Source organism: Larus michahellis, chromosome 15 (genome assembly GCF_964199755.1).
Source record: "Larus michahellis chromosome 15, bLarMic1.1, whole genome shotgun sequence".
Taxonomy (NCBI): Eukaryota; Metazoa; Chordata; class Aves; order Charadriiformes; family Laridae; genus Larus; species Larus michahellis.
Window position 1 is genome coordinate 6187230 of NC_133910.1, and position 23421 is coordinate 6210650.

At 46.2% G+C, this 23421-nt stretch overlaps 1 protein-coding gene across 3 annotated transcripts in view; it reads right to left on the reverse strand.

Moving 5' to 3' along the window:
• Positions 1-23421, reverse strand: part of BRINP1 (BMP/retinoic acid inducible neural specific 1) — a 90225-nt gene continuing 66804 nt past the window's right edge. For all 3 annotated transcript variants that reach the window (XM_074608362.1, XM_074608363.1, XM_074608364.1), the window contains 5 exons: positions 22640-22809; positions 21214-21319; positions 13762-13998; positions 8015-8237; positions 1-1687 (listed from right to left, as the gene is read on the reverse strand). In XM_074608362.1, the coding sequence (XP_074464463.1) occupies positions 547-1687; positions 8015-8237; positions 13762-13998; positions 21214-21319; positions 22640-22809 (1877 nt within the window). In that variant the 3' untranslated portion in view covers positions 1-546. The remainder of the gene's footprint in view (positions 1688-8014; positions 8238-13761; positions 13999-21213; positions 21320-22639; positions 22810-23421) is intronic.

A 23421-nucleotide genomic window follows, 5' to 3' on the forward strand; every position in this document is an offset into this window, starting at 1 on the left:
TAAATCTCAACAGAAGAAATATCTTTTATCTTTAACCATTTACTCCCACTATAGGAATAATGGCGGTTCTTTTACATTTACAGATAACTCTTATTTGTTTGTTTGCTTTGATTTTTTTTTTTTTTGTCTCTTTGTCTTGGCACCTGCATAGCAGAAAACTTTACAGTTCATTACAGAAGTTTGCCCCTCTCTCTGCTCCTCCCTTTATTTACTCCACTGCCCCTGAGGACTAGCAAGCGACACCCCCAAGGTCAAGAGAGAGTAAGGTGTTACCCTTTTATGACGGATTATAGAAATAACAAACATGCCTGACAGTTTTATACAGCTGCTAGAACGGGTTTAGTTTTCAACAAATGAAGAATTTCCTCTTTTTTTTCTCTTTTGTATATTAATTACATTTTACAAATCTTGTTTTTCCCCCCTTTCTTTACTTTCCCCCCACTTTTCTTTCTTTCTTTTTATTTTTTTTCTCTTTTTTTTTTTTTCTCTTTTATTTTTTTTACAGCAAAAGGATCAATCACCAACATGTCCACTGAAAAGTCCGGGTTAGCAGAGTTTGGCTGTCATCTGGTCCGACTGTTTGAGGATCTCGGTGTTGTACAGGTCTAGAGCGTGGTTCACGCGGATGATCTCGCTGTTGGTGAGTTTCAGGCGGTGCTTGAGCATACAAGAGAACAGATCCAGCTGGGGCTTCCCTGGGGCCACGGGAGGCGCCAGTCTATTGATTCGGTCCCGAATATCCAGCAGCAAGAGCATGACGGAGGAGGAAGAATAGAACTGCCCACCTTGCGTGTACGACTGGTTGACCTGCTGCACAGCACTGCGCAGTAGGTCAGCATTAAAACGCAGGCTGTAGCCGTACACCTGCACGTCTGAGATCTTGATGTAGAACTGACGCTTGGTGGGGTCAGAAAGGTCCACGGGCCCTTGGCCAGTCTCATTACGCAGCAGGGAGGGCAGCCGAGTCCGGCTGCGTAGGTAGATGTGGACAGTCTCGAAAAAGGTTTTCCACCGGTTGCCCAGTAGCAGGGTCCAGTTGTAGCACTGGCTGTTTTGGAGGCGGATTTTCTCCCAGCGCGGGTAGCCGTACTCCCCAAAGGGCATGTTCCAGCCCTCAGAGTGACTCCCGCTGAACGGGTTGACGTAGACAAAGAACATAGGGTCCAGGCTGCTGTTGCGCATCTGGCAGATTCGCATGGAGATCCCGATCACCATGTGGATGAAGTCCATCCGGTTCTTGTTGCTCTTCAAGGTGAGGGACATGCGTTTGCGCCACCTGGGATCAAAGAAGGTGTCCAGGCGGATCTCGTTGCTGATGAAGGTGGTGTGCACATACAGGCGAGAGTCCATTTTCTGCAGCAGGTACTTCAGCTCTAGGTCCTGGAAGTCCAAGTCCGTCTCAAAGCTGATGAACTGCTCGCTCCGCTCCGAGTCTACGTTCTGAGGCTCGCAGCGACCCCGGTAAAGCTTATAGCCCTTGTTGCATGAGCCGCAGAGAGAGATGTTGGCCAGGCTGCACATGGCACAGCTGTTGTTGCCCCCGATGATGCAGGGGATGGGGCGCTGGCACAGGCTGGTGCCACCATGGCAAACGCAGCTCCGTTGGCTTTCCAGAAAGGTCCCCCAGAACCCGTTCTCATTGCAGTAGAGCAGGGACTGGACCCGAGTAAGCCATTCCTGTATTGTCCTGTGGGTAGGAAGAAGAAAGCATTAGCATTGTAGAGCCTCAAAGTGTCTTTGGTGTTGGCATCTTACTGGAGCCACAGCGCTTTCAGGGATATATCTGAGACAGAGCTCTCAGAACACTTGTGCCCTGCCGTGGCACCTGGGAGCTATTCCAGTCTATTTCTAGACTGAATCTTTCTTATGCTGTTTACTCCTTTGGTGGAGAACAAAAGCCCTCTAAGAAATAGCTAGATGGTAGGATTGATCGTCTGAAGCCTCTCTCCACACTGTTCTAGGAGCTGAGACTGGCACAGTCTCCTGCCAAGGATCCCATCAGTGCCACAGTGACAAAGTTCAACCATGGGAATGGAGCTGATAAAGCCACGCCAGCGGCGGGGGTGCTATCAGACATCGCGGGTCGGCATAACTTCTAGGCTAGCAGGAGAAAACTCTTTTCCATGTCACTGGCAATTCCCCCCCACTCTCCAAAACCAGACCTGTAATGGGATGGGGCAAAGCCAGTAGTAACCTCTGCTTATGGTGCAGAGCACAATAACAGCAGAAAAGAGGGTGGAAGTCAGGGTGCATAGAGGCGAACCTGCTAGAACAGCTTCTCCTTTAAAAAATCTGCGGCTAATTAACCTCCTTTTACAGCCTTTCCCCTTAACAAGCAGCCACACTTGCCCATTCCCAAGCCCCACCACTCTCATAATTGCTATATCAGCACCCTCACCTCCACGTCCTGCAGCCCTGGAACGACTCCTAATGAATGACACCGTAACCCATGTTTGCTTTTCGGATAACCCACTTTTGCAATGTTGCCCTGCTGCCCCCTCTTCCCCCCCCCGCCCCGGGGAAATCTCAGCACAGCGACTCCTTTCTCAGCGGCCTTCGGCAGAACGCCTTGTTCAGCCGCCTGCTCCCTCCCCTCCGCCTCCCCCCCCAGCTAATGAATACTTCATTGTCTCCTCTGGGCAAAAAGTTCTCGGTAGCGCTGCAGCGAGAGGACTGGCTAATGACAAATTAGGATTCAGTCCCTGTAGAACGGGAGGAGTGATTATGGACAGAGGCTCTCAGAGCTGGATTAGTGAAATTCATGGCACCTGCATCGCCTGACCTCCGAATAATCATTAAGCTGTAGGCTGTATCAAAGAAGGCATTAAATGATACAGCAGCAAAGAACAGCAAGATGATTAGGGGGAGGGAGAGAGTGGAGGGATGAGAGTACGAAACAGAGGAAAGCGCTGGAAGGAAAGAAATAATCAAGGAGCAGAAGCAGAAAGGCTAGAGGAGGAAAGAAGGGGAAAATGTGCAGGTAAAAGGAAAAATGAGAGAGAAATGCAGTGGGCAGGAAGAATAGGGATGGAGAAAAGGGAAAACTGAAACAGCAGCGACAACCGAAAGACAGAGGACAGGCAGGAATGAAAAGAAGTAGGAAGAAACTGAGTGAAAGGAGGAGAGAAAAAAAAAAGAGACAGAGCGAGGCAAAAGGAAGTGCATTAGCAGGAAAATTCTGAAGTCTTGGATGTGGGAAGAGAAAATTTTCACGTTCCTCCTGTGGTATGGGGCGACAGCGTCTCTTTGCCCTGTTCACAGCTACCAGCAGCTCTCCTGCCAGTGGAAATGACAAGGTTGGCTTGGGAGCAAGGCAGTGACCTCTATAAATATGTGCCATAGAGGGAGATGGTGACAGCCCTGGTCTCTAGAAAAAGTGCACCGGGCTCCTCCTGGTTTCCAGGACAGCTCTGTTTGGGAGGGAGGGGACAGCACAGCACAGCACAGCGTGACTCGTGACTGCAAAACATGTTGCTGACAGCAACAAGCACTCTCAAAACCATCCCCTGGGGACCGAGTCTGCCTTCTGCTCAGAAGTGAATTTTTCCTGGCTTTTTCAGCAAGACGTATTATTTTTTTACCCCATCTGAAGCCTTGGGATTCCTGTTTAGAAAGCCAGCCAAGTGCACTTGAATTTAGCAAGGCTCCCAGATTCCGGGTTTCAATCTCCCTCAGGGGCTGTGAGTCCACCTTCATTCCTCCATGCACCTCCTTGAAAGCTTCTTTCTTTACTTCTAACCACGAACCTAAGCATGAAGCCGAGGGATGATGAGCAAGTGGAGGATGAGCTAAAACGGAAGCATCCCCCCAGTATACGGCCACTGGCTGCTGGGTTCACTGGGCTGGGGGAACTGCTGACGGGAAGCACAAGGCTCCTGCAGGCTGCCTCTTCCCGCGACTGGGCTTGATGACAGCGATGAAAATCAGAGGTTGCTTTGGAGGGAGTTATCTCCTGCAGCCCCAAGCTTTGTCCCTGGCTCCCGCTGTAATTTCTACCAAGACACGGACAGGGAGAAGCCCCGTGGCACAAAGAAAATGAAGGGCTGAGGCAGCAGGCTGGTTGGCAGATAGGTGGGAAATGTCCAGCTCCACCACGTATCGTCTCAGCATCCCTACCCCTGTCCATGAGGTGAGGACGTTATTTCCCTGATTTCCACAGCTCTCTCCATGGTCACGTTTGTAGCTTTTTGCGGGACTGGGCTTCCAGATGAGGTGGTAACGGTTGCCCGTAGGACTAAAGGTGGTTTCTGGGGTGGTTTCCTCATGCACAGAATTCCCAGCGTATTTGTGCAGTGCTGGCTCGATGCTTTACACGGGTTTGACACACTGAGAATGCCATTGAGTTCACGGGATAAAGACTGCCAGGCTACACAGCAGGGGACATGATAAAAATTAGCCAGATGACCATATCCTGGCTGTCTTAGGTGTGATCTGTCTTAGGAAAAAAAAAAATAATAAAAATGCAATCCTTCCATTCTTCTCTTTTACTAACAGTCGGCAGAGCAAAACGAGAAAGGCGTCTCATCTGATATCTTGCAATCGAAACTAGTAATTTTCCCATTCTGCGGATCAACCTTGTAGAGGAAGGGTGGGAGATCAGGAGAAAGAGGGTTGGTTTTCTGGGGGGGGGGGGGGGGTGCGCGTATATGTCTTAGCATTCAGCAGAGACACAAGTAGGACCAAAAAAAAAAAAAAAAAAAAAAAAGGAAAAAAAGAAGGCTACCCACCATCTGCTGATGGCAGCAATAAAGGACGTAATTAAATGAAAATGCAGAATCCGGGGCAGAGCTGGGCATCGGCTACAAACGTGACAATGGGAAGTGTGATAGAGAGGGGAAATGCGGTATAAATTACCCCATTTTGTCTCGCAACTGGGCCAGGATGAGAATATACGCAGGACCAGTCACAGCCCTTCAGCTGACGGGAGGCAACTTCTTAAAACACCCCCCCTGTGATGGCTCAGGCTCAGGCGAATGGAACCCAGAGATGTCAGGGCCCAAGGAGGCTGAAAAAACCCATTGTTTAAAAGCTGAAAGCCAGTAGCAGAGCAGCCATTAGTTTCCATTTTAATTATTTTTCTCTTTCATTAAGGAGTCATAGTTTATCTTTCTCCCTCTTAATATCACCGCAGAAGTTATTTTGCCTGGTGTTTGCTACCTCTGCCAGTTCAAAGTATTAAGTACCAGAGCATGTGAAATTAAAAAAAGGAAAACTATGTCTCCAAAGGTCACTGTCAAGCAATTTTGCATGCAACTTTAATATCTTCCACTCCAAACTAAAATGAGAATAAAAATGACAGCCAGGCAAGGCTGTGAGTGAGAGAGATTTCGCGGGGTTTTCCTGCTGTCGTGACGGGGGGCGCGCAGTCCCCTGGCGGCGCTGGGAGCTGGGCGCCAGGTGATCAGGCAGAGCTGTTTCGCCACTTCAGACCCATCTCTTGTGACAAAAATACCCCATGTTTTACAGGACGGCGTTGGGCGTTCAGATCAGAAACGGAGGTCAGGTTATACAGAAAGGTGATGAATAATTTTTTCCTCCTGACTTGTCATCTTTTCAGGATTAATCAGCGCGGGGGAGGGGAAGAGGCTGATGGGTGTCCCTTGAGACAAAGACACAGCCTTGTTGTGGATGGTGTCTGAGATGATTAGAGAGCCATACCAAAGCAAAAACCAACCAAACCAAACAAAAACACCCAAAAAATCAAACCCACAATCCAGCAGGGCAGATTTTTTTTTTTTTTTTTTTTTTAATTGCAAGAGAAGAGGTAGGGAATTAACAAGGTCTCCTTTGCAAACTCGTCTTTCACTTTCCAACCAGCCCTAGCTGCTGTGGAGGTACTTTTGGGCTTTTGGTATGCAACAGCAAAGTAAAAAATGCTATTTTTATTCTCAGCAGCTGCAAGATGTATTCTTAACTAATGACAATTTGGCTGGAGCCCAGAACATGTATTCCCCCCCGCTCCTCCTTTGGATGTTATTTATATTTTCCATCCAGAGGTTTAAAATGCAACTATAGGTACTCATTCAACGTTGAAGCTTTAACAACCGAGGAGTGCTTTCTTTTTCAAACCAATGAACCTGCCTGCAAAGAGGTGGTTTTTAAGCAAAAGCAGTGCAGAGCAAATATATATATAAAAATATATATATATTTTTTTTTTCCTTCTTAGCAATTGCAAAAAGTCATGGAGAATCACCCTAATTGCCAAAATCCCTACTCTTTCTTTCTTTTGGAAACACCACCTCTTCCTTTCCCTGAGGACAATCAACAGCAGCCCTATTTCTTTTTTTTTTTTTTTTACATTGCTTTGGAATATATAAAGTAGGCTTACTATTACGTGTATTAAAGAGAGAGGCTTGCTCTTAATAGAACCTTTCCATCCTTTCAAAGCCACTGGCATGCTTGATAAGCGTCTGTCGTTCTGTACAGTAACAATTAGAAAATTAGAGTATTTCCGAGCCCCGTAAAAGCAGGATGAAATGCATACCTTCTTCCACTGCACATCTGTCTACCCAGCCCCTCCCCTGCCTCGCTACAAACGCGGAATGACAAATAAGAAAAGAAATGATAATATGCCTGGTGGTGTTGACTTAAACAAATCAAGCACATCAGTCAGTTAAAAACCCAGCTGCCATCATCCCATTTTGCCCTCCTTCCCCCAGATTTTATAGTATTAGTCGGAGGCTTCCTTTCTGCGTGGCTGACTTTTTAAAATAGACGAGAAATGCTAAAGATGTATTTCTCGCAGTGCTTTGCAGCAACATGGTTGGCTGGGTATTTGCTCGCTGCTGCTTCACTTCGTTGTTGTGGTGGTTGTGGCACAACTCAAACTAATGCCTGGACACGCTTGTGACTCCTCCACCAGTTGGCTTCTTCGTAGCAGCTCAGCCAATTGGCAGGAACGGGCCAATTTTTGGAAGTTCTCCAGACTTTTTTTTTCATAATCTCTTAAACTTAATAGATATTTCGCCTCATCCCTACTAAGGCCATCAAGTCTTTGTCCAGAAACATGAGATTTCTTGGTAATTAAAGAGATGTTAAGCCCTGGAAGAGTTTGCTGAGCTGCAGAGTAGCGAAATGAAAACTCAGTGTGCTCTCAAGGGGCTGGATGATAACAGGAGACAGCAGCCAATCAGTTTATTTCCTCTTGAGACTAAATATTTAGGTAATGAAGGAGGTGAAAAAAACAGTTCCTCTACAAATATTAACTTGGTCTGACCCTTCCATGAGGAGCAGGGAAGAAAAGGCACTTGGACTCATTTTTTCAGTGCTACTTCACCCCAGACAAAGTAGAAAGAAACGGCAAGAAATGTTTATTAAATTCGATGGATGCAAGCCTCCAAAAATGATTGGAAGCTAACTTAAACTCAGCCGTAGGTCAGGGCTGAAAGGAGCCAGCAGGAGGTGACTATTGGATATCAATAGCTGCTGTAGCTGTAATGGAAAATCTGCTCTCCCCATCCGTAATACTACTGCTGGGCTTCTGGTCAGTGCGGGTGTGCAGGTTCACTCCGCGTCTCGTAGAAGAGATGTGGTCTATTCCAAGGGAAACTAAAGCTTCTCTCTCTCACTCTGGCTTTATTCATTGAGGAGCACAACTCAAAAATGGGCTGAAGCATCTTGTGCTCCATATGGCCACTTTAACAGCAAATAGAAGCTTAAAGCTAGCCTCTGGTACGCGATGCAGGATCGTTTAAAAAGCAGCTTAGTCTGCTTGGCTGTCTGATGCCAGCCCTGCCATAGTCTTGCAGAACACTCCAGAATAAGTTGGGTGCCCTTCACCTGGGTAGGTAAGACCACACAGAAAGGATGGGAACGTGCTTAGGTATGGTATAAGGGTTACTTACGCCTCCAGAAATTTCAGCCCACTCCCAAACTTCACCATTTTCCCCCAAACCTCCATGTTAGCACGCCCTATACCCAAACACTCAGGCTGCTGGGTTTAGGTCCAAGGCCAGGCTCAGCTCCACCAGCCACCCATCCCAACACACCCAGCCCCAACGAAGGATGAAGGTACCTTTCTCTAGGCAGCTGGTGGTTAGGATTGTGCCGACACCGGACACTGAGGCCAAAGAGTTTGCGGGCAGTGCGCTGGATCTTCTGGCGCTGGGCTTCCAGGGAGCTCTGCAGCAGCTTGTAGCGGTTCTGCAGATCCCAGTCGTTCCCCCAGTGCTGGTGGATGCTCCCAATGGTCAGGAAGTGGTTGCTAGGTAGCCTTTTCATGAAGGATTTAAACTCATCTGGAACACAGAAAAAACATGGAGAAATACAGACGTTTCTAAACTATAACAAAGTTACGAAGCTTTTCATTAGGAGGATGGAGAAACGGCGGTGATGTACGAGGCCATCAGTGCGCTGCTAAAGGAAGGTGATGTCCATTAATTCACTGGTCTGTCATTCTGCCCCGGGAAGCTCAGTAATTCCATGGCTGTTGCTGCTCCCATATGGGAAATGAAACCCGGAGAGTATTGGGGTGAAACAATCCAGTTAATGTGTACAGGGTAGAGAAAAAAAGAGAGCAAATTCCCTGCAGCATGGGTTATGAACAAAAAGCGGGGAGTTGTAATCATTGTCTGCTAAAGAGTTCTCATTTAAATTGTTTTTCAGCTGCTCCTAAAATGCCTTTTGTTGTTGAACTCAAATCACTTTGGCTGTGTTGTTAAAAAAAAAAAAAAAAGATTAAAAAAAAGCTTTAAAAAAATCCCCAGAGGAAGGGTTTGGATTGCGTTAAAATGCCCTGCTTTCTCATTTTTTAAAAAGAGCATTCTGATTCTTTTTTTCTCATTTAACTTCATTTGAAGTTAAATGAGTTGCTTTATGTAACTATGAAAATAAAGTAAAATAGTTTGCAGGGCTAAAGTCAGAACAAAATGTGTCAATTTTAGCCAAAGGAAAAAAATCTAATTGATCCAAAAATATGTTGTTAAATGTTGTTTTGCGATCACTTTATTTCCATTTGATTTTGTTTGATAATGAAAAAAACATTATGTAGGGTTTGAGGTTTTTTCATCACAAAACAGAAAATCTGGTACTGTTTCTGTTTATGACCACCCCTTTCCTCCTCACTGAGAAGTAGAGTTTGCTTAGACTCTGATTGCCGGGCTGGGACATCCTCATATGGAAAAAACAGATGGTTCCAACTTTCTCAGTAGAAAATAACCCAATTTTTGATAACAGAAAAACCGCGTTTGACACGCTGAGACCTTCAGAAATGCGAGGAGTGAGCCAACAAAACCCCCATAAAGTGCAATAAAGACAAGAACAAAGCTCTGTACCAGGGCAAGAACAACCCCAACAACAACATCAGTGTAGACTTGGAAAGAACCAGTTGAATAACAGCTGCTAGAAAGGCCCTGGGGGTTACGGTGGGCACCATGCTGAAGGTGGGTCAACACTATGTTCTCACTGGAAACAAGACCAACTGCATATTGGGCTAAATCTGGTAGGTCGGGGAAGTTAACGTTCACCTCTTCTTGGCACTATTGGGGCTGCACCTGCATTTCTCTGCCCAGCTTTAGGGACACCCAATTAAAGATGAGTGTTGGGGAGGGCGCAGCTGAGGGCTACCAAGGTGGTCAAGTGCCTGGAGCCCAAGACCTGCAAGGTCAGGTGGAGGGAGCTGCATTTGTTTAATCTGGTGGAGAAGGGGCCAAGGGGCAATCTAATTACAGCCTACAACTGCTTAAAAGGTACTTACAAATTCGAAGGAGAGAAACTCTTCTTATTAGAGACAGATGATATAACAAGGAGTAATGGACAGTTTGCAGCTTGAGAAGTTCAAATGATTTATTGAAAAGCTTCTTCACTTGGAGGTAATGCAGCACTGGAACACGCTGCCCGGAGACGCAGAAGAATCTCTCCTTTTAGACTCTGCTAAACAAAACCACGGCCGACCTGATCTAGGGTTGGTGGTAGTCCTGCTTCTAGAGGGAGCTGGACGAAAGCCCTGCCATAAACCCCACAAGGTATCCAACAAGAAATGCAGACATCCTTTCCTGTAAGTTATCTACATTATTTTTCTTCCTTTCCTTATTTTTTTTTTAATTCCTTCACCCCATTTTCAGAAGGAAGAGGACAATAGGGAAAAAAAAAAAAAGGCAAAAAATGAAATCTTGTAAAGGCTGATATCTTTTCAAATAAAAGAAGTAATCCATAGAACCATTGGAGAAAATCAGACCAGATAATTTACAACCTATTCTACAAAGCTTATATATATTTGCATAACAGATTTCCTATTATTCAGCAACTTGCAGTTCATGCTTAACTGCCTAACAAAGAATATCTGTGCATTAGTCAGTACCATCATTACATAGACGATAAATGGATGTTCATGTCCTACTCATCACATGGTGAAACCGAGCACCTAATAAAAATAATTATCACCATTGCACTACCAAGATCCACGGGACATCTGCTTGTTTCCTTTCTTCCCCAAAGATAACGGAGAGATTTTTTTTTTTTTTTAATCATCTCTCAGGTTTTCACTCCATTTGTAATGCTGCTTTCAGCGCCCTTCTCCTCCCCAAAAATGATTCTCTCCTGTTCAGTGGTCCTCTGAAACTATCATCATGTATAATTGCTTCTGTTGACCATGCTGATTACTCCTGGTACCTTTCAGCAGTAAAAGCCTTGCATTTGCTTCCCGCCCCTTATAAATCAATTTCCTCAAAAGCCTGTTTGTGCAAAAGACCAAGCTTTTTTTTTTTTTTTCTTTTTCCCCCCTCTGATGATGAATGTGCTACATTTTTCATAGAGACGGGCAAGGGAGACATTTCAGTGCAGTGTGCACATTTTGATACTGCAGTGCAACGTTGGGGGAAAAACAAATGAGCAAAATAAAAGCTGGATGGGTTTGGGTTTGGGTTTTGGGGTTTTTTTGTTGTTGGTTTTTTTTTTTTTTTTTTTTTAAAAAAGGGGGTGAAAAAATACTTTGCAAAAAGAATAGCTGCTTCATTATTTATTTATAACTATCCCTGGAGGCCCCAACTTAGACTATGGCTGCGTGGCGCTAAGCCTTGTATCTTCCTGGGAATGGTTCGTTCTTAACCCCGAGAACTTCCAAGCGACTAATGAGGCTGTCTGCGTTTGGTTTTATTTTATTTATCTGCAGAGAAAATGTTGATGGGGGCTAGGACTACATCTCCCATAATGCAATGTGCCCCCCCCCCGCCTTTTTTGCAGAGTCACCCCGTCCCTGCAGGCTGTCCCCTGGCAATGACTCGTCACCGCAGGTGGGCGCTGGGCAGAGGGTCCAGCCTCTGGAGAAGAGTGGTGGCATCCCAGCGACACGGCCATGTCAAACAAGCTCTTTTCAAAGATGAAATATTCACTTTTCCGGTGCTCGTCTTTGCAGTTAAAAAGAAATACCACATTTTCATCAGAAAGCGATAGTACTGAAAAAAAAAACCCAACCAAAAAACAACCCACCCACCCACCCCCCCCATGACTTTTAATCAAAAGGCTGTTCTAAGATCCAGAATCACAGTCCGGACACAGAATTTTTTGGCCAGCCAGACTAAAACGCCAAGAACCAGGCAGCATTATTTTTCTCAATTTACACATGAGCAATGGAGCACAGGACTACGAGAGCGCTCCTGAGCTGAATTAAAGCAGCATCGGCTCACCGCGGCCTCCTTGACTTTGAAGATGCTCTCCCAAATCACACCAACTCTTGATTTGCCCCAAGTGATTTTTTATTTTTTTTTTCAAATTGACCTAGGAATCCAACCCAGATCAGAAACAGAATATAGATCTTTTAGGCTATCAGCAGCTTCCTGTGCAAATGGTATTTGCTTTCAGAGCACTCGTGCGCCTTTCAGCCCACTTTATTGGAAAAACCTTCAGATGTCATTAGAGATTTCCTTCCTGCTGTTCATTATGGAGAAAATCCTCTAGTTATTGGGGATATTTATTAAAACAAAGCAGCAAAATACTAATACTACACGCTTTTGTGATAGCAACTTTCATTTCAAAGGATAAGTTCACGCATGATGCAACAAAGTGATGAATGAGATGCAGCAGCTTCAAACATAAAGATAATCACTCCATCTAGCCCCGAAAAGCCTCCAGGCCTGGGTGGAATATGGCTACAGCACAGCCGAGAACTGCGCTGCAATGTGTCACTTTAACACGGCAAATGAAAAACACCTTCCTCTGTCGAAATCTCAAGGGAAGGGAGACTGAATATAATTATCTACCACAGTCTTTGCTTAGATCAAGCGCAACAAGTACAGAACAGTAACAGTAAAACAATCACTGTGGGACTGTAATTCTTCTCTCTCCACAGGGCTCTCACCTTCTAAGTGCCTGGGTTAGATCCCCTGGGAATGTACGGGGGTTTGATGAGTGGTGGCCAACATGTGGCTCTTGAGCATCTTGTGTGAAGATCCTCTGCCAGAACTAGCAACTAGTAACACTTAACTAGCGGCAGAGGTGTGCCGGCAGGCCCTGCCAGTAATCCTAGTTTGAGTAGTGCTGAGCTAGCAGAAGCCTCTGAAACCCATGTTTCAGGTTTGCCCCGGTGTGCCCACCTCATCCATGAATCTATAGAAACTTCCAGAAAGCCACTGACCTTTTCAGCTACTGACCTGCTTCTGGAACTGCCCCAGCCTTGTGGCTCCCCACAGTATATGGGGGGGTTCTCATCAAGGTGGTCATCAGCCTTGGGCCATTAACTACCATCTGACCTCGCTCAGCTGAGCACCAAGTTGACAGGGTGAGTTGGACATAAGAACCTGTGCAACAGGAGACACACCAGCAGGGTCCACATACTGAAGCAAGCAGCAGTCCTCAACAGCCCATTGAGGAAACATCGTAGGCTGCTTCGTTTCAATCATTAAGGGGATCTTCAACATGAAGAAAAGAATTGATGCTGGGAAGACTTCTGAAGAAGAATTCTTCAGTGCCTTGAATGAAGCTAGACGGTCCTTTCCTCATGTTTTTCTTTCCTAACATGGAGACCTGGACAGTTATGACAATAATCATTAAAGAAAACGTGTTGGAAAGCAACTGGCTAACACTAAGAGAGGAGAGGCAGCGCAGGGATGAGTTCTTGCTTAAGTTCTGCTTCGTGCCCGTGGGGCTGCAGGGTAGGCAGACCACTTCCTAAAGGCAAGGATGTAATTGCACTGATAATATTGCTCTCTTTCCTACCTCAAGCCCTTGAGAGTGATGTTGCACACCTACTATGGGTGTTACCAGCATCAGTGTGGAACAAACTCTGCTGGCACCTCCAGCGTCACACTGGGAGAAAGTGAAGGGAGAAGAGAAATATTCACACCAGCAGACATCGGCACTGTAGGAGAAAAGTCATTTTCCCTCCTCCTCTCTATCTCAAATGAGGTGTCATCTGGCCTGGGCTCTCTCTCTGTGAATTGCCTTTCACCAAAGCAGAATAAATCATTCATGCAAATCTGAAAAGCAATTTCTGCATCATTCATATTGTGGAAGTTTCTCTGTAGAACTATTAAAGACAGCTTCTGAGCTGGTTTAGTATGAAAAATCAGATTTTTAATCAAACAAACTCTTCCATGGAAAATATTCCCTTATACACAGAATTACGTGTGGTGTATGCTTTTGTCTGTATGTACATAGAGAAAAAAAGGCACTCCCTTAAGACTAAGATCACATTTTTGGATTCAATACCCTCTATTGTTTAATCCAAACTGGAACGTTATATTCAGGGAAGAAAGGATTCTTAACTGGTATAATCTGACACATTTTGTTTGAAATAAATCAATCGGAAAATACGTTTTGCTCAGTTACCTGAATTCTCCAGATCTTTATAGGCTTCTGTCCAGGTCTTGGCCATGTTCGCTAGTGTGTACTCCATGATCTGGATGTCGGTGATGGGGCAGTTGCACTGCGGGAACTCCTCGGCACACTGGCAGCCGCACTGGCTGTTCCGGCAGATGTACTCCCCCTCCCCATTGCACATGATGTAACTCAAGGCAGACTGGACAAACTTCTCTTGTAAATACTGAGGGAAGATGATCTGGAGACCTGGCGGGGAAACAAGAGACAGGGATGTAGCGGGGGGAGGAGGAAAAAAAAAAAAAAAAAAAAAAAAGAAAAGAAGTAATTTCAGGTATCTCTTCTTCTTTTCAAAACCTGTTTCATTAACAGCTTGGGAAAGTGATGCTGAGGAATTAAGAGCTGCTGGGAGATTTCTCTCGGAGCTGTCATGAGTCAGGAAGGTGGGGTATAAATTTCATGCCTCCAGTGCAAGTGGCGAGTTACCTGAGAGCATCTGCTCTATGAGAGAAGGGTGACAAGTTAATCCCCCTTCCCAACACCCAGTGCATCCCCTTCATCCCAGACCTGGATCCCAATACAGCAGACAGCACCTGAAACCAAAGCCTCCCTTATTCCCAGGTGTGAGGTTTTGATTTGGGGGTTATTGGGTTGTTTGGGGGTTTTTTGATACTCTGCAACAAAGTGCTAGTTCAGAGGTGATGAGCATTAACCTGTTCTGAGCTGTTTTGAGAGAAAATAAATAGGTTTGGTGCCACAGAAGCAAGGAAACCACACACTGCAAGAGAAAAGAAGAGAGGAAAGAAAACAGAAGAAAGGAAAATAACGCGAGGAAGAATTTATAAAAGAGCCTTGCAGAGTTAAGTGCCCAGTTCCCACAGTATAAATACAGGAGCTGGGTACCTGAGTCTTTTCAGCTCGCTCCCTGCTAGGAAGGCTACTTGCCAAATCCTATAAAAGTGCAAATGGATTTAGTGCCAATGATTTCAGTGGTGCTCTGAAGATTTACATTAGCTGAGAGATCTAGCCCCGTGTCTCTTTCTCCGTAGCAGGCGTTTGTGTACCCATCCTTCGGCGCAGGCATTAGCGTTGGTGTACGCTTGCTCGGGTACCAGAGGACATCCCAACAGTTAGCATTTGCCCTGTGTACAGTGTACATGTTTTTCCATCCTGTCCTGGGTGGAACCTGTCTCCGGGCTCCCTACTGATGTCCCTGAGGATTCACAGCTGTTTTCTTCTACCTGGCGAGTCCTGCTTGTCAGACTGGGTCAGCATCAGCGGCGCGGGAGGCAGAGAGGACAGTAACTCTGAGCCAGGCTGTCGCGGGAAGCCCGGCCCGCTCGCTTTGCTCATAAACGGCCCAGGGATTTCGGAGCGGCAGATAAAGGAGTTTATGGCTTGAACAGCAGCGCTGAACTCCAGTGTAATGAAGGCGCGCGGGTCAATTACCCATCTGTTTGTGTTTCTATTGTGCTGAATTACTGTATCCGCGGCTGACAGCTCATTGGAGTGGAATGAAAATAAGACAATAATTCAGAGGATGGGAGCGTGCAGGAAGGGCAGGAAGGGCTGTGACTCCTTTCAGGAGTTCAGGCCCATCTCCGCCATGGGTCATGTTCACCTCAGGCAAGAGAAAAGCGGCAGGCAGTGCCCCAGGGACCCCCATTACCCTTTTGCTTTTGGTTCCACAGAGACACCTCCAGCCTTGACAAGGTCCCTCTGGAAGACCAAGTCTGGGGGCGATGAGGAGGGTGTTGAAGGCACGGGGGCCTCTGTCTCCTCTCCCCTCCTGCCATTGCCAGGGCACAGTCTGAGAGCACCATGCCCGGTGGCAGCGAGCTGCCCCCTCGTCTGCCCTAATTCACAGCCGAGCGAGAGCAGGGGCAGCCTCCAGGCAGGATGAACGCAGAGCAACCTTCAGCTGGAAAAGATGCTTGTGACCCTTGCGCAAGGCAGGATTTCAAGCCCAGCGTTTGGAGGCACTATGCCTGCACAGATCCTGCTGCCTTTTCTGCAGTGCTGCTGTGGGGAAGGCAGGGAACGTGCAAGGAGCTGAACACAGTCTACAGCATCCCTGGAACAGCTCAAAACTACTCTGATGAGGATCAGCATTTTGAGGTCCCTTTGGTCTTTCCTGAGATGTTTCTTGATAAGAAGCTCAGCTTTCCTCCTGTTGTCTTCAGGAAGGACCGAAGTTCAGTCTCTTGTAGGGATTTATCTGAAACAACTATCACAGAGGAATGGTCCCTTTTCAGGCCTTCACACTGACATTAGGGATGGTCCCACCTGCCAGACTCCAAGACTTTCCTTCAGGATGGAAAGAAAGTGCAGCGTTACTGCAGGACTGAGATCCCCAAAACGGGCTTGGAGAGCCTGAAGGCTGCTGTACTCACTGAGCTTGTGAGCACACAGGAGAAGCGGGCTGGACTTCTTGATGTGCACTGACCCTGTTTATTCATGGTCCAAGTCCCATGAATAAATCTTTCCACTCTCTGCTTCGCGGAGGAGCAGCCTGCCCTGGTTGCTCCTCCAACCTTTGAATATGAGGCCCAAATACCTGCAGGCTCTTCAGCTCACCATATTTTCTCTTTGAATTTTAACTTGGATAACAGCACCGACACGCTGTCTGGTCCCAGATACTGGCTTTGGAGACTTTTTTCTGGAGGGGAGAGGGGTTAAAAAGGCAACTAAAGTTTCAGGGAAAACACTTCTGATCACAAGGAACATCCATTGTGTACCTCAGCACATGCAGAAACAGGAATACCCTGCCATCCCCAACACTTAACCCGGTCCCGTCCTGCACTACAGACTGCCTCATGTGCACGTTTGCTTTTTGTCTGTAAAACTCATGGTTTCTAAAAACATTTACAGGATAACCTTCTCTTGTAAGAAATAATCTCATGTTTAGGAGGTAATCAGATCCCCTGTACACTTAGCACCAATTCAACAAAACACTTTTATAAATACTTAACTGCAGTCAGGTAAGCGGTTCTGCTGGAATCCAAGCAGTTAATTGCAGCATTTAACAAGCAGCACATACTCAAGTAAGTGCTTAGACTAAGAAGAAGTGACACTCAAATCCAGCTACTCATTGAAACACGAGTGTGCGTACACCAAATGCAAAGCCCTAACTTTAAAACTGCAGACACGCTGTAGGGATTACATGTGACTTCCTCGTGGAAGAAATCTGTTTTAGGGTTACTGAAATACAACCATGCCGGCTTTCACATCTGTACTTTGGCATACATACATATAAACACCCACACGTTTATCATCATACCCAGACACGGGCAGATTGATATCGATATTTTTGGTTTTGTATTGAGCATCCTGGTGACCAGATCCCACCAAGTACTGGGCCAGTAGCATCTCACTCAGTCCTGGTACCCTCCTCCATCAATCATATAGTAGTTCTGTATCATGCCCAGTCACTAAATATTGCTGAAATTGAATCCATTACAGCTGTCAGTAAAGCACAGGTGGGATCAATCATTTTTAAGGTAAGCTTTATAAGCACGAAATTGTAAGAAGGCCATTCTGGTTGGGGCAGCTGTTCTGGGCGTTTCGGTTGCCACCTTTAAAGCAGGAAAGTTGCAGTCCCAAGGACCGTAAGAGCACACCGGCCCCACAGAGCAGCTTGCAGCCGGCCGCGCTGGCTGGGAAAGCCCTGCTGCCAGCCGTGACCTTCACAAAACATCCCAAGATGCTCTTTTGTTGTCTAAGAATTTTCTTTGAATACTGCAAACATCATAAAAAAAAAAAATTAAAAAAAAATTGATCTTTCAGTGTTGTCTACTGATAAAGCAACCTCATGTCAGCAGCCAAGCAAGGGGGCAACCTGCTCTTAAAAACCGAGATATTGGATAATTTTCATGGGGTGAACAACTCAATCCAAGGCAGGGTAGAGCAAGGAATGGGTTCATCCTCCACAGCAGCCTCAGAAGCGGATAATACATGCAGGAGGTAAGTTTGCTGGTGACAAGCACTAGGGAGAATATCTTAGTTTTGGAGGTACCTTATTGATCAGAAGGAGGAATTCTGCCACTCCGTAAAGCATAAAGCTCCTCTTTAAAAATGAAGAGCAGCATAGATTCGGTGTAAGTTTGTCTTAGATAACTACAGGCAGAATATGAAGAGTCTGACATGGGAACATGTCCTTAATTCACCTAGAAAAACTATTAGAGAGAGATGTTTGGATTTGGACCGTATATAAAAGGCTTCCCGCATTAAAAGAGGTAAATTTCCCCAGCTCTAAATTAGAGCTATTTGAAACATTTTCCGCAGAAGAGTTCTCTGTTGAAAATGCAGTTTCATTGAAGCATTTTGTGAGAGCATGTTGACTCCAAAAGCACTTCTTACAGGGAAAGGTCTAAATGCATATTTTGTACTTCCTCATTTTGTTTCACTGGAAAGCTGAAATGTTCTGTGCTGTCATTACTGCTCTGCCCATCTCGGCAGAGGCTTTAATATTAATTGTAATGTAAATGTGAATATTCTATTGCCATATTTGAGGTAACAAACTACCTACTATGCAATATTTCCTGTTTAATGTCACAATGTTTAGAATAGCACAGAAGGATTTTACCTTATTGAAATAGTGCCATGTTGCAATATTGACATATACTGTCACACTGCCCAAGAGGATATGTCTCTGGAATTTTAATTTCCCGAAACTTTTCAAAATGTTGGGGTTTTCCACTCAAATTTTCCAATTACAGCCTAGGACACTTTTCCAGGGAACACAAATTCCCATTGCCCACTAGACTGCTGTAGAGCTGTTAGCATCTTCCCCTCTCGTCCTCTGGTTTACTCCTTTTCCAGGCAGCTCAAGCATTAGACGCGCTGGAGACGGAGGCAGGGAAAGGGATGGTTTTGTGCTGGTGGAAGGGACAGGAGGATATGAAATACAAATAAGTGCGGTCACCCATGAGATCCTGGCCCACAACAGGATCTCCCCAGTCCCATGAGGGGAGGCTGCATCACCACACAGCCCTCCCCAGGCACAGGACAGGGAACCTGCCCCCAGGTCGTGCAAGGAAAAAGGGAAACCTTCTGAGCTGCTGTTATAAATGTACCTGTACAGGTACCCCAGTGCAGGCGTCTGACACAGATACACACGCTGGGTCCACAGGGATACTGGTTAGTGATGCTTTTCTCACCACAGAAGACATTGAGGGGCTGGAGCACGTCCAGAGAAAGGCAACGGGAGCTGGTGAGGGGTCTGGAGCACAAGCCTTGCGAGGAGCGGCTGAGGGAGCTGGGGGTGTTCAGCCTGGAGAAGAGGAGGCTGAGGGGAGACCTTCTCGCTCTCTGCAACTCCCTGAAAGGAGGGGGTAGCCAGGGGGGGTCGGTCTCTGCTCCCAAGGAACAGGCGATGGGACAAGAGGAAACAGCCTCAAGTTGCACCAGGGGAGGTTTAGATTGGATTTTAGGAAAAATTTTTACACTGAAAGGGTTATTAAAGCATTGGAACAGGCTGCCCAGGGCAGTGGTGGAATCACCATCCCTGGAGGTGTTTAACAGACGGGCAGACACAGAGCTCAGAGATATGGTTTAGTGACAGTTTTTGTCAGAGTTAGGTTGATGGTTGGACTGGATGATCTGAAGGGTCCCTTCCAACCTGGGCGATTCTGTGTTTCTACGGACACCCAGCACTGTGCATGCATCCAGGTCCTCCCCTAAATCTCCGGACTGGCTGACCTTCCCAAAACCTACATGCAGGCATGAAGGTAGCTTAAGCTCTGGGTCCAGCCATTGCATCTCCTTATGGGCACGTCTTTGAAACCATGACTCTCAGGGCTGGGCAGCAACAAGCAAGTTCAGACACAGAAATTCTCCCTGTCACAAAGATGCTGCTCTTTTATTGAGCCGGCCTCGGAGCCAGAGTGACACGAAGGTAGTAACATGGATTTCTGTCAGCAGCTCATGCTCGGCTGCTAATCAGATCAGAGGAGACTCGGTCACGATCCATTACCTGCAGCCCTGTGACTAATTCCTAATGAGGTCTCTCAGAGCACAGGAAGGATCCTGGGTAATTATCCCAAGAACCACACTCCAGATTAGGCAGAAAACACTCAGGTGTAACTTTAAAGGTCACTTTGTTCTGTTAGGAGGAGCTCTTACCTTCCTCCCTTCCCTCACTGTCGCCCTTGGCTTGGGTCTGGCTTCTCCCTGCACTGGGTTATGCCATGAACCTCCATGAAACCCACGTGTGGTTGATCCCTGAGGTCCTATGTCTGCTCCCATCAGAAGTCACAGCCCCGTCCACCTTACATCCCCTCTCTTTCCTAATTTTTCCCTCTTCCTCCACCTCCTTCCCCCTCCCAAGCATCTTGCTTTTTCTCTTCTCTTGTAGGATCAGATCTCCAGTAGAGATCTGTTGATTTACCTACTTACCAGTTTGTCCGCCTATAAACTGAGCTGTGTGCTTATTTAGCTCTTTACCTAGTTATCTGATGTGTCATCCTTGGGTTTTCATTACCAGCAGTCATCATCACAATATATAAAAAGCCTCAAATTGTTTATTGTTAATTAGTTAAGAACCAGAACTGAGTGACTTAGATAATCACTGGAATAGTGAAAACAACCTGCCTATTATTTTTAAAGGCAAATAATAACAATAATAATATATCCACAACATGACTCAGTAAATGAAACCCAGTTTCCGTGAAACCAAGATTAAAACAGCACATGCCAAATTATACTCAAAGCGGAAGATGTAACGTAGCCCATTCATCTGAAAAATTAAAATTTGTGCAAGTACAAGGATTCCAGAAATAAAACCATCTGGGCAAATGAGCAATTAAATCCCACATTTCCTTATTTTGTCAAAAACTTGGGAATAACCTTAGTAAATTACACACCCAGTGAATTTCCTCCTTCTACTGAAGCTGACTTCTTGCTAACCAGCATGTATTTATTTATTAATTCAGTCATGACCTCTATCTGTTGACTTCTGGACTAGTTCCCCATCTGGGACTGAAGCCATGGCTTCCAGCATCCAAATAAAACCTCTGTGACTTTTCCCAAAGATTACGGTCATTAGAGAGTCCCAAAAGATGATCTGCAAACCTCTTAACGCATATCAGCAATTTGGGAGGGACCGAGAGACGTGGACAGAATGCCTCTTCAATATTAATGGAAAAGGTCACGTTTATATCAGTGTATGTATAATACACAGAAGGCCATCAAAATTCAATGGTAGGGTGCGCCCAGACACTTCACTGGTGTCCAGTCTGCAGTGCCTTGCACCTTTAGCTCGGTCCCTGTCAAGCCCTGGCTCTGCTGCGCATCATATGAAGCCACCAGAAGCCACCGGTCCTGCTCCAGGGAACTAACAGCGAAGAAGGCAATCACAGCAAACAGAGGAGGGTAAAAGGCTAGAAAAAAGGCCACCCCTCTCTCATTTCATCCCCGCCCCCCTCCATTCCCTCTATTACCACCTCCCCCATTCCTGTGCCCTACCTTGCAGGTGGAGTTTGCTCTCAGTGCTTTGCAGAAGGACAGAACTCACAGAGTCCAGATTGTCGTAGCTGTTACAGCCCAGGGGGCCAGTCCGAGTTTCTGTTACCTGTGGAGGATGTAGAAAAGAGAGAGTGTTGCCGTCGATGGCAGCATCACATCTTCCCCAGGCACGTTCAGACTTTGTAATATAATAACCCCTTGTCACCAGCTGATGCAATCCAAAATAGCTGATGCAATCCAAAACGCATCTTCCCTAATTGGGCAAAAATGCCCCACACTGGACAGACACGGCTAATGTTTGGCACACTCACAAGCCAAAAAGAGAGAGTGAACCGTATCTGCTTTCTTTATGGCACTGCATGTTATTTCGGGCTTGGCAATGAGGTCCTGCAGATTGATGTTTCTCATAGAGGATCTCCATTGGAGAACATCAGAAGCCAGTAGAGAAATTATTCCCTGGCTTCTCTTATTGGAAAGCAAGATACAGAGATGGATTGCCAGCCCACAATGGTGCCTAGCGCTCCCACAACATATGTGCACGCCATCCTTGTGCTGAGGATAGATGGAGGCACAGATGACCTGCAGTGCTGTTGCTGCGGTTGTTGCTGTTGGTTTCCAGCCATGGAGGAGAGCTGCCCTTCCTGAATTCACAAAGGGTGATTATCTGCTGTCACTGTTTCAATATCTCAATTCGATTTCCCATCCAGAAGGGAACAGACTCAGCCATGAGACACCACAGAACAATAACAAGAGCTGAAACCTTTCAGAAATGGCTAACAATGACGACTCCATCCACATCGCCTTCCCTGGAGTGAACTCTGCAACAATAAAATCCCTCCCCAGTATATGATGATTGCTTTCAGAGAAGGCAGCCTTTGTCTGCAGAGCCATTTTCCCCTATTTTGTATGCTCTGAGCAGCTCCCCTTCCTTCCTGCTGCAACCCCCAAGCTGCCTCTCAGCCTGTTTCATTCCAGATGCCACACTGAGTTTTTCACCTTTTCTTGTAGTAAATTCAGCTGAGAGATGTTTAACAGTCTTACACCCAACAAGAGGCAAATACTTCTGGGATGCACGGGGTTGTCCACCTCCTTCCTGCCTTCCCCTTCCAAACTCCATTGCTGATCTGGATTTATCTGTTCCCTCTCTCCCTTCCAGAGGTCACTGCCACACATTGGGGAAGTCTCCTATCCGACCTAGCCATCACACTGAATGCCCACCTCTTTTCAGATTTCACTGGCCCTGGGGAAATCAATTCTTCAGTAAGGTCTGCAAGAGAACAATTTACCCTGGGAAATCAGTGCAGAAACAAAACAACTTGTGATGAAAACAGACATCGCCCTGGACTGGCAAAGTCCTGCCCCAAGTCCCTAAGGCGTTGGTATGGACACGCAATCTTCTTTCTCTTCCCAAGGCAAGATACAGTACCTTGATTGCTCCGGTAGAGATCTGGATCTCATGGAGTCTCCTCATGGTGCCATCACGGTCTACAAAGTAGGAGGAAGCGAGCTGGTGCAATGCTTCTACGCTCTGGGTAGCGTTTCCTGACTTTCTGTCGAGGCGGCTTTTGTCCATATACATGGTCAAGGCCTCCTCTCCTGCATCAGAAAAAAAAAAAAAGGAGATTTCAGTAAGGCCCAGGAGGCTACCACAGAGGGTCATCTTAACAGGAACACACGATGTCACATGTCGTACCTAAGGAAAGAAAAGTCCGACACCTAAAATACTCTTAAATGAACCCACCCTTCCTCACCGGTGCCAGAATCCCAGTGCAGTGTACGTGACCCTCCTTCTCTATTCATCCAGAAGGGCCAGCTCCACCGCACTTGTAGATCAGCTCCGCTGAATTGAGCAGATAACATTTCGGACATTTATTAGCCAGCATAGCTTTACCACAACTGTTGGAAAGGATTCAGACCATTTGCCCCACTTGAGGAATGCTTTTCTCTCCGTGGGCAGTACCTCTGGAACGACGCATACCTGACAGAGAAGCTGCCACTTTCATGCAGTCGTGCCTGACTTGATTTCTAGAAGGAACAAATGACGATTTAAGCTGCAAATAGGTGGGTACAGAGGACAAACAAATGCCAGTTGTACCTCTTTAGCTTCCAGTGACCATGGGAATGAGTAAGGGCAGGGGGGCGAGTGAAGGAGAGCAATCAGAGGAAAAAGCGAATGCAAAAGTGAAGTTAAACCAACCACCCTTTCTG